At 32.9% G+C, this 12,148-nt stretch overlaps 1 protein-coding gene across 2 annotated transcripts in view; it reads left to right on the top strand.

Annotated features, from left to right (window-relative positions):
- The window catches only part of LOC105328991 (cytochrome P450 20A1), a 73,649-nt gene extending 68,034 nt beyond the window's left edge, over nucleotides 1-5,615 (top strand). The window contains exons 6-12 of one of the 2 annotated variants that reach the window (XM_066073086.1): nucleotides 48-215; nucleotides 1,306-1,381; nucleotides 1,499-1,678; nucleotides 3,243-3,363; nucleotides 3,600-3,711; nucleotides 4,123-4,187; nucleotides 4,497-5,615. In XM_066073086.1, the coding sequence (XP_065929158.1) occupies nucleotides 48-215; nucleotides 1,306-1,381; nucleotides 1,499-1,678; nucleotides 3,243-3,363; nucleotides 3,600-3,711; nucleotides 4,123-4,187; nucleotides 4,497-4,746 (972 nt within the window). In that variant the 3' untranslated portion in view covers nucleotides 4,747-5,615. The remainder of the gene's footprint in view (nucleotides 1-47; nucleotides 216-1,305; nucleotides 1,382-1,498; nucleotides 1,679-3,242; nucleotides 3,364-3,599; nucleotides 3,712-4,122; nucleotides 4,188-4,496) is intronic. The other variant, XM_066073085.1, reaches the window with a different exon arrangement.
- Nucleotides 5,616-12,148: the final 6,533 nt, after the last annotated feature.

Genomic DNA, 12,148 nt, shown 5'->3' with positions numbered 1-12,148 from the left:
AGTAAGTGATTATAAGCAATTGATAGACGAAGATTTCTCTGGTTCAGGTGTCAGATAATTTGGTGAAGAAGTGGACCAGTTTACCTAAAGATGACCATGTGGCATTGGCGCAGTACATGAGTGCATTGGCTCTTAAGATGGCTCTAGTCAGCTTGTTTGGAAGCCATGCATGGTCGGATGAGGAAATCTTAGAAATCAGGCACAACTATGACATTGTAAGTATTCCACAGATCTTTATGAAATCCTTCAGAATCCATACTAAATCCTTCAGAATCCATACTAAATCCTTCAGAATCCATACTAAATCCTGCAGAATCCATACTAAATCCTTCGGAATCCATACTAAGACTGTTTCTCTAGGCAACGTTAATAAATTTGCACTTAAAACGTGATGAAGAAATTAGTTACTTTAAAATAAAATGTATTTAACTTTAGTCAAATCACATGTTAAGTATGGAAATTGTTTACACATATTGTTGACGTTTGCATGAATGAACTTTTGTTATAAGGACCGGGTATTCAGTGATTGTAAAAGTTCTATGAAATTGACTTGGGGCAAAGGCATGCAATTAAAATTCACAAACAAATTTGATATAAGGTAACACGAAAGAGAAATTTGAATAAAATGTACTAAAATTACTGCAAAAATCCTAGACAAAGATCTATTTAATCAGAAATTGGACAAATATATCTTGACCTGCATTTGTATTTCCCTGCATTTTTTGCAATAAAATTTATAAACAAAACCTTACCCATTGCATTGCTGAAATTTGTTTACTTATATCATCAATGTGTGGTATTAATCCACATTACTTTAAATAAAATGCCACAGCTGGTTATCTGGTGTCGTTTACTTCTCCGAGTTGTAAAAGATAATGACATCATATGACGCCATAATGTCCTTTTGCACATAGATGGATGATAAGTGCATCGCAGAAAGTCATTGAAATATGTCAGCATGGATTAAACATCTTATTTACTGAATGCATTTTAAGTAGCTCATTTACATGAATTTTCCATATGTAACCTTAACTCAGCTGCTTATGTTGTGTAGGTTTGATGTATGATTATTATCTTGATCATCCACGAAGACCCCACCCCACCCCCTGAAATAACCCCCCCCCCCCCCCCCACAAAACTGGAATATTTATAAACAGTTTCTGCTTTCTATGGGGCAAAATTAAATTGAATGAGACAAGTGTCATTAAAATGATTATCCAACTGAATTCTTAGAAATACATGTACCGGTACATGTAATTCATAAGGTACTGATATTAATTTTGACACTTTCCTGTTCTTCTGTAGGCTTGGAGTGAATTGGAAAGGAGACTTGTTGATTTTCCCGAAGAAGGAAGCCCCAGGATCAAGGCGTTTGAAAATGGTAAAAATCAATAATTGTAAACCAAATTATTCCAGTGCGAGAGGTTTTTCAGAATATCCAATCAGTTCACAGAGTTTTTGAACTTGTTCATTTATCAATCTCTACTTTGTTTTTCAGCACATAAAAGGTTCCATGCACTTGTGAAAAAGATGGTAACGAATCATAGAAAGCTATCGAAGAAGAGCACAGAGGAGGGGTTGTTTATCGACGCTCTACTCGACAGTACGGAGGACGAGCAGGTTATTCTAAGCGACGCATGTTCATATATTGTTGCAGGCTTCCACACCACAGGAAATTGTGAGTTGAATTGTTTTTATGTTTTATCTGTGTACATTACTTTGCTCGGCATATTTCCAGCACAGATATAGTCAACAATTTGAATTTGTTTTGCCTCGGACTAGAATGTCTCGATGTCATTGGACGAATCGCGTCACGTGATTGCCTTATAAATTTCTTTACACGGCGGGCGTCAAAATTTATACGGCAACATGGCGGACGTAACGTTTTTTGAGCTTATTTTTAACACAAACGTTCAACCATACCTATAATTTTAAGCCCCAAAATATTTAGAGTGACTCCCCCTTTGCCAGTGTTGTAATAAAACGATCCTATATACAATGGCATCCAGGTTTGCACAGACGACTGACGAGAAAGGTACAAAAATAGATAATAAGCCTATGAATTTAATTGGTATTTATTATCTTTTGTTGTTTACATATCAAATTTAGGGTCCTTGACAAAACAAAACACTTATTAGATTTGTTATTGACTGTTTACAGAAATTTATGGGGTCGGTAAAGTCTCGCCTTCTATGGACTTTACCGACCCCACAAATTTCTGGAAACAGTCAGCAACAAACCTAATAAGTAATAATATATAACCAATATACATGTACTTGTATCTATATGTTGAAATAGTCTTTGGAAGTGTTTTTCTCTGTAATAGTTTTTTGTTTATCTAATATGTCCCATATTTAGATATATTTACATTTAATTTTGGTGGTTTTTTAAAATTTAATTTATGTGCATGTAATACAATGTATTTGATATTTGGATTTAATGTATAACAAAATGATTTACAGTAAAACACACTTAAAACAAAGTGCCAAGGATGGGCGATTTTGCTTTGTTATAAGTGTAATTCATTTTGTTTTCCCTCGGACTGAAATGTCACATTTTCATTGGATTAAACATGGCACGTGATTGCCTCATATATCTCTATGTAGGTTCTTTGAGAATTAATATTAGGCAATATGGCCGTCACTGTCCGCCGCCTCCTCACCTACTCATCTCGATATTTCATATTATTTAACACAGACTTCGTGCTCAGTAAGTCCTTAAAATATTTAGAGTAGTAGCCCTTTGGAATTATTTTTAAATTAGAGTAGTTGCCCTTTGAATATTGACGTCACATTGTTGTGTCTGGAGCAGAACATAATGGCAGCGTCGAAATTTGTTTAAATCTCTGCAGAGGTTTAAAATTGAATAGCAACAAAACATTGTAAGTAATACGGGTGAAGCGAAGATTTTTAAAGCGTATTTAAAAGGTTCTATTGATAATTTTAAAGAGTTTAAATGAATTATAAGAGATGTAAGGCATCTTGTACATGGCTTAGCGTAGATCACCTCTATTTGTGAATGAATATGTCGCTTCGCTTCGCCATCTATGAGATTGATCACCCCAATATATTTCTGTGTTGAGTCAGTAACTAACCTAATAAGTAATAATAACTGTCAAGTTTACGACATTTACGGTAATATAGTCATGGGGAATAAAATTTTGTAAGCGTCAATTCGTTATAAGTGTGTTCGTTATAACAGTGTTTTACTGTAATGATTTAAATATTTTTTTTTGCCTATAGTGTTAACATGGGCTGTGTATTTCCTGGCCACACATGAAGATGTACAGGATAAAGTATACAAAGAAATTAAAAAAGTACTAGGTGGAAATGACGTGGAACCAAGCTCACTAAAAGATTTAGTGTGAGTAAATTCTGTAATGCCTTATAAATTGTAACATTCTTTGAAAAAGTTATACAAAAAATGATATTTTTTATTGTTATTGTATTATATTGTTGTCAAATTTTGAATGTCCACCTAATATCGTCCTACAGTGCTCTTCCTCTAAAAATAGGCGCAACCATCCGGCCCTCTTAATTAGAATATAATGCTACACTTCTTATCAAATTCTGATGAAAAATCATGTTTGTTGTGCACAGGTATTTACGTCAGGTGATAGACGAAAGTCTCAGGTGTGCTGTAATAGCTCCATGGGCAGCCAGGTATCAGGATTTCGACTCCGAACTTGGAGGACATAAAATTCCCAAAAATGTAAGACAACCCAAGGCCATAAAAAATAAATGTATTGGTGTTTTATAGCTTAAATGCTGCATCTTTGATTTGTTCTATAATATTAAAATATGAAAATTGAGTTATTCCCCTTTGCAAATATGAATTTGCTTCCTAGTAGACGTTGCTTTTTAAAGTAATATTCATGATTATATTTTTTAATGTACAGTAAAACATGATATTAACAGCAGATAATAAGAGGGATTCATTATCACTTTAATAATACATGTACTATGAATTCATAATACTATTTTAAGATGAGAGGAATAAGACATTGCTATGTGAATTTGTTATAAGCATGTTTGCTGTAACTGTGTTTTACTGTATAGTTTGTCCATTGGTTTGTTTATCATAATGTTTTAGTCTGATCTTTTGTCGATGTTTATTTTCCAGACACCTGTCATCCATGCTCTTGGTGTTAGTCTACAGAACGAGAAATACTTCCCCCTCCCAAACAAGTATGTAGTAAATCCTCTATCATCAGTGTTTCCCCCTCTCTAGCATACTTTACGCAAAAGTTACAGAGGTTTTTAAGAAATGAACAAGAAAATATTTAATACATGTGGGTTTTTTAGGGGTAATATAAAATTGTCCTTATTTAAGACACATGAAGCCGCTTTGATCAAAGTTATGGCCATTCTTGCTCAGTTGAACAATATCCATTGGCCTCATGTTTGAGTTTAATTTGACTGCTGTCAACTCTTGCTTAATAATGCTTACAAACATGATATAGTTTTGATTTATATTCATGCTAATTTTTTTAACAGGTTTGACCCTGATCGATTCAGTGCAGAAAATTCCAAATCGAGACCATCCTACTCTTTCCAGCCCTTTGGATTTGCTGGCAAGAGAAAGTGCCCTGCCGACAACTTTGCCTATGTTGAAGCCACAATAACACTAGTTTCTATTCTTAGAAAGTTCAAGGTCAAAATGGTGGAAGGTCAAGTTGTGACCCCAACCTTTGGCCTCGTGACTCACCCAACTGAAGAAGTTTGGATCACGTTGCAGAAAAGATAAAACAAAATGATTATGATATGTGTAGAATTTGTTGTGCCATGGGAAAATGTAGTTTGATTAACTTTTGTAATGCTTTCATATATGTTGTGGTGGTGAAAATCAGAAATTTTTCAGTAATGTTCTGAATTCTGGCTTATCTGAACATGTTTCATGTTGGTTAGTGTTTCACAGCTTTTTGTAATGCAATGATACAGAATATTCAGAAACAGAACAATTTCCTCAAACTATGAAAACATGTAGGTATTTGAATGGTAGAAAACAAAATTAATATATTTGATATTAAAAAAAATTGGGTATAAATACACCACATATGTTGCTTGACTCACTTCATGTAAAATATTTTATGTGCTTGCTTTTCTGTATGTGCTGGATAAGTTCTGCAAGAAGGTTGGTAGTTGTTTTTCAAAACCTCTGTAGATATTACGTATATGAGTTGTAAGGTACGTGTAAGAAGAGTTTCTAATTGCATTGTTCAGTTGTTTAGTCTGTTTTGTAGGTTTTCTTGTGCTTTAATTTTTCTCCTGGGCAATTTCAACAGAGCTTAAAGGCTTACCAGAAAACACCAATGGCTAACGGACATTCAGTGTTGCTTAAATAAAGTCCTTTCGATGAAGAAAAATAGGTGTTAAAAATTGAGTGTTTTTTTAAATCAGTGTAACCATTATCTAAGCAACCTCCAAGAATCTTTGATGTCTGTTTAAATAGTAACAGCAGGAGTCGAGCGAAATATTATTTTGTATGAGTATATATTATATAGAGAGAGTCTTTAGAAGAATGAGTTGACTATAATTGGTGATATTTATGTGGAAGCAAGTTGGAGTAAAAAACAATTAAGAGTTTAGAAAGATGTTGTTTTGTGGGATCAAAGTCCCATCTTACATGAAGAATTGTAGAAAACTTTTGTTATACAATGTATGAAGCTTTCAGAATAAAGGGAATATAGCGATCTTTGCTATTGATATTTTTTATTTAAACAATAAAATGCTTTCTTTGGTGATTCATTCGGGATATGAAGGTAGCGACATAGCAGGAAAAATACATAACCTGCGTTAGCGGGCTATGTTAATTTTTCCAGCCTTCATAACCCGCATGAATCATCAAAGAAAGCATTTTATTGTTTATATTAACATCTTTCTTTAACTAATTAATAAATTGGTTATGAAAAGTTAGTAAAATTCGCTAAATTACTGTTAATGTACATAAGTGCGTTAGCTAAAAAAAACAGCCAAATCGTCTCTTGTGAGGCTTTGAGTCTGGCATCGTCATGATTATTTCGTGCAGTCCGTGAGTTTACTTGGGTCGTTGTAGATTCAGACCAATCGATAAACAGGGCGTGTCAATTTCAGTCCTGTCACTTTCAGCCGCTGTAGATTTCGACCAATCGATAATGGGGCGTGTAAATTTCAGTTTGGCTGTTTCTATAGAGCTATGAATTGACTATATTTTTCCGTAAGAAAAAGAGGAAATTATACATGGTAGATGTAAATATATTAATATGGAACTGTATGATATCGATTACAGATGTTATAATTTTGTTTAGAATTTTAGCTATAATTTACATTGCTTTATTTTATCAGTGATCAATATTTTATAAAATATATGTAAATGTACTTTATACAGAATCATCAGGATAATTTTTGCCCTCTTTTTATCACCCTGCTAAAACTGCGAACGATTTACCCTATCTTCAATTCGCCCAGACACAGCTAGAAATAGTATTTTAAAAGATTGTTTTGAATTAATGTTCACATTTTTTGAACAGGCTTGTTTCTGTAAAAAAAAAAAATGACCAAGATAAAAAAACAATGGCTTTACATGTTGTTTTGCATGCAAACTACGCATATAAGAATATACCAATGCCTTTTATAATCACTTAAAACAATTTAGAACTGCGCAACTGCAGACTTATTTTGAAGATTTAAAATCTGAAAAATATGAATAAGTTAACTTGTGTTCTCTTTATAACCATTTGTAGGGGGAAAATGTTAGACCTAAAATGAATATGTTAAACGTTATGAACTGTTATTGTTAGCTCACCGAGACAAAGTCGAGGGAGCTTATGCTATACCCCCGGCGTCTGCGTCGGCGTCCGTACCTGGTTAAGGTTTTTGTTGCAGGTTCTGTATCTAAATGACTACTGGTCCTAGCATCACCAAACTTAGATGGATATCTTATGATACTGATGCAACTGACAGGCTTGAATGCTAAATCTGAGCCATAGATTTTGGATGCTGGATGAGGTTTATTTTTTTGGAACAGGTCACATGTTAGATAGATAATAGAACTATGTCAAACTTGCATAGCTGATTTAACTGTAATATAAATGAATTGAAAAGGTATCTTTAGATGCAGAGCCTGTGTTGTATAGTAGTCTTTCCCCCATAGCAGGTTTCTCCCTCACGATTTTGGTTCAAATTTTATAAAAAATATTTATTGAAACCCATTAAGGGTTAAATCAATGTTTCTACACTCCTAAGTTGCATATATTTGCTTTCATCTGTACAGGTTAAGTTTCGTTTTGCCGATTTATTATTTTTCATAGACAATGCTAAAAATTGAACACGTGTGTAAAAGAATTAATTATAGAACTTCATTTAGGTAATTTAATTGAAAAAAGTAATTGGTTTTACAAGATATACACATATATATGCATAATTCTGTGTTCAGAATTTGTAAATGAAAACTCTTTTAAGATTTCTTTTATAAATCTATCAGTCCGTCTGTCTGTTTGTGCAAATTTTATCAGGGCTTATCCTCTGTTTAAGAGAAATTTTGTGTCCGATGTTTCAGAGCCCGATGTTTAAGATCCAATAACAATGAATATAGTGCATATTCTATAGGGTCCCATATCTCAAAAACTAGAGATGACCACATCACCATATTTTCACAGTGGCAGTGGTTTACCACTTGCAGATGACTCTGAAAACTTCCGTCCTCAGGGTAGGGGCCCTCGATGTTTCAGGGCCCGATGTTTGAAATCCAGTTATAATGAATAGTTTATTTTTAGGGCCCCGTATCTAAAAAAAAACTAGAGATGACCACATCATCATATTTTTTACGGTCATTAAAAAGTAAAAACATCAACTAAAAATACACATTCACTCATATAGTTCTTAATCAAATTGTTTTAATATTACATTTAATTCTGCTTTTCTTTTTAAATTTACAAACAAAAATTTTACAAAAGGTATGTGGACAAATTCATTACTCTTCAAAACATTTAATCAATTCATAAGATAACTAATGATATAATAAATAATTAGATAAATAAATCATTAAAGTTTTACTCATAAAAGTAGCAACCGAAAAACAAACATAGATAACGAACAAAAGCGCACTTGATATACGACTTTTTTTTACTTGCCAGTTGATTAGAAGAACAACCTTATATCTTAAAAAAAATAAGTGAGCTCATTAAAAAATTGTGTTAGCTTTTATTTCTAATTACCCTTGTTTCATTGTTTGAAGAAATTATATGGTACACAAGTAAATTTTTATTGCAAAAATATATATGAAATAAAAAGTATAAGATTTTTAGGTAAGTGAATCGTATATATTGGTTTATATGGCATCGTTTTCACTATTGTATATTTATGAATCACGTTGCAAAATTAGAAGCGGACAAATCAGCACGCAGTGAATGATATTATGTACATAAGGTTAGTTCAAACTCCATTTCACATTTTCCAAAGTAACCAGCAAAGATTCCGACATTGTTCTGGTTGTGAAGCCATTTCATTTTTTAAAAAGAGGTTTACATCATAAAACCTTGCGTTTCGTAAAAAATGTGCTTAAAAACATGAATATGAATATGCATGACTTTAAAACAAAATTGTAAATACTAACTTTACACATGCCTTTAATACATAATCAATTAGAATACCCCTACCCATGATTTAGAACCCCATCAATCGAAGTAAAACATTTCAGTTTCTCGACATATCGTTGCACCCTGCCTCTTGATTGATATTTAGAAGTAGAAATATATGATTTTATTTAAGATCGTCAATTCTAACGGTATTAATTAATTTAAAATGAATAGTCTTTTTGGAAGAAGGGAGCAATACATTTCCACTTCTTATTCCCTTCCTCTACAAAATTAAGACAAGATTGGTCAGTTAAAATTTCCTGGGAGGAGCTTATACATGGCAAAATTAATAATCCCAACCGGCGTATTTTCACTCAAATGTATTCTGACGTGTTCTGTGAAAAATGTCAATGTCATAACTGTAGATAAGCATCGATTAGATGAAAAAGATTCGAGGTATTCCGAAATCCGTGTAAAAGGTGTTCAAAAAGGTTTAACAAAAGATGAAATAAATGGTTATGACACAGGAATGTTATGAGGGCACGTGCCTTTGTTCAGGGGAGAAAAAAACCATATATGTTATTCTATGTATTAATAAATGCCATAATTATCCTTTATAATGAGAAATTATTATCACATCATTTATTGCAAATTATTGCCAAAATTGGTCCGCCATAAACATGACCGGAATGTGAAAAAGGGGGGAAATCTGCTATATAGTAGGTTTTCCGGGGGTTATCTGGCTATAAAAAGGGGGAAAACCCACAATATAGTCAGCTTTCCGTGGGGGAAAAACTGCTATATAGACATTTTTCCGGGGAGAAAAACTGCTATATAGCCATTTTTCCGGGGGAAAAATGGCTAGGAGGAAAAGGCACTATATAACACCTGACCTACATTATCAAGGATGCTAGAAAATTATGAAAATTTGTATGCACACACCGCTGCAGTTATGAGACTATATCTTTCAAAAAATAATGATTTAATGCTTAAATTTTCATTTTTTTTAACTTCTTGGCTTGTCTTGCCTTGTCTGCAAATGTGATTTATACGTCAACATTTCTGTATTTACATTCTACTGTGTTTTTCCATTAAATTTTGTGATCTTCAAATTCCTCTAAATGCAACAAGTAGTCAAAGGTCAAATTGACGAGTTTTATTATGACGTCACAAACGAAAATCAAAGTTAAACTGCAACGTCACAAGCGAAAATCAAAGTTCACGCTTGTGGCTGTTACTGTGGCTCTTCCATTAATATTAACTTACCCTTAGGATAAGATAGGATATTTTAGGTATTAATCACATTTGCAGACAATGCAAAAAGTTAAAAAATGTAAATATAAGCATTGAATCATGATTTTTTGAAGTATACACTCTCATAACTGCAGCGGTGTGTGCATACAAATTAGGTAACACGCTAACGCACGTTACTCAATTTGTATGCCCACACCGCTGCAGTTATGAGAGTGTATACTTCAAAAAATCATGATTCAATGCTAAAGTTTTATCCTAAGGGTAAGTTCAAATTAATAAAAGATCGACTGTAAAAGCCACAAGCGTGAACTCTGATTCTCGCTTGTGATGTTGCATTTTACAGCGTTCAACGTTTGTGACGTCATAAAAAAACTAGTCATTCTAACCTTTTAGTACCCTGTGTGTGTTACTTTAAGACTATAACTGCAGTATCTTTTCACACACTTTACATGAAAAAATTATTTGGAATGTAAATATACATTATTGTATCACATGACTATGTTTCATATGAAATTGTAATATATCATATTGAATCATGTGATATGGGTATAACCCTCTAACTATTTTAAGAATCTGTAGGTGCCTTTAAGCAAAATAGTTCTTATACTTACAAAGTGTATATACATTTATTGGGACAGTATAATATTGTATCATATGATATATATTTTATAGTATCATAGGATGCAATATCGTATTTTATATTATTGTATTGATAAACACTGTATACCATATTAAATGAACATATGATTATCAAACTATTTATAACATATGGTACACGATATTGTGTCAAAACAGTAACGATGAATATCCAAGATCTTTAACTATGTTTTTCATATAATATGATAAAGGTGGTCTCAAAATGATTAAGCCTCGTCTCAGTGAGCTTTGTAATATGTGATTACCTATGTTTTATGTTTAAAATGAATAAGAAGATCGGCAAATTAGTTTGCAAAAAGATTTTTCACTGGTATATATTGAACCTAAGGCTATGTGAACAGAAACAGGACATAAGCCTTGTTTACATGACAAAGAATTTTGAGCTCTGTATCTTGCTTTTAACTTTACGACTAGATATCAAATTTCATTTGATCATTAGAAATGCATTTCAAATGCAATGTAAATAAAAAAAACAGAAAAGTAGAATTTGATCAAAATTCTGACCATGTCCCTTTAAATCAACTGCGCACATTTATTACCAGCTGCTAAACAGACACAATCGGTTGGTACCGTAGCATATTTTCATTTTGTCTGCTTTTTGTTAAAAACACCAATGTTTTGAAACGTTAACACCTACTTAAACGAGTTGGAAGTTAAATCAATTGCGCACATTTATTACCAGCTGCTAAACAGACACAATCGGTTGGTAAGCATATATTTTAATGTTGTTATTTAACTATCTAATCAAAAATGCACTCATTTCAAATGATATTTTAAAACACAATTGAACTGTTGATTGGTTAAACACGGGACTATTCAAGACAGAAGACATATCTGTCTCTTTGTATTTCGGTTGCAAAGGAAGTAAAACTCCAAAGTTGCTATCTTTTCTTTAAAAATTCTTACCAAATTCTGCAAATTTATCATGATTACTTCAAAGCTTATTATTTTAAAAATGTGGGTCTGTGCTGATGTTTTAGCGATTTTATGTTATGTAATCTATTAGGACTGTGTTTGTGTAGTCGCCTAGCAACCAGCTGAGATTGTCACGTGACCCACAAATGGTATAATTACCATTTTGTCTGTCGTTGTCGTCGTTGTTGAAAACTTTCATCTTCTTCTTCAGAATTATAAAGGAGCGCACTGCGGAAGCAGCACTCTTTTCCCCAATAAGTGTTCAGAGAGGAATTGCGAGAGTTAGTAAGTTATGAATTTTGTAGATGGATTGCCTTAAGAGATGGGCTTGCCACATTGATAATTTTTAGGACCAACCATATTTTGAGGTCGACCACTAGTTTCTTATTATAGAAACTGTTCTCTTGGAGGTTAGTCGTCGCTGATACTAGTATTAGGAAAGGGTGTTAGGGAAGGGTATGCCTTTAGTTAGAGGTAGTACACTGTCCGTCCTGCAGAAGGCGTTAACACAGTGACTACCTCTGTCGAGGGTTTACCTCAGTAGTAGGCTATATAGCTGCAGTCATTTCATGCATATCTTTCATAATTTTATGCTATGTATGCCATTTTAATGATGAGTAATGATATTTCAGTGCAATGCTATGAGATTTGTATGCTTTTAAATAAAAGCATTTAAAAGCAAGTTAAAATCATTTTGTATGCTATGGTATGATATGACGAATTAGAATCTATGAGATTGTATGCTATGGTGTAAGTTGTAAAAGATTT

The sequence above is a fragment of the Magallana gigas genome, chromosome 10 (assembly GCF_963853765.1).
Source record: "Magallana gigas chromosome 10, xbMagGiga1.1, whole genome shotgun sequence".
Classification (NCBI taxonomy): domain Eukaryota; kingdom Metazoa; phylum Mollusca; class Bivalvia; order Ostreida; family Ostreidae; genus Magallana; species Magallana gigas.
This window is presented reverse-complemented; position numbering and strand designations above follow the sequence as displayed.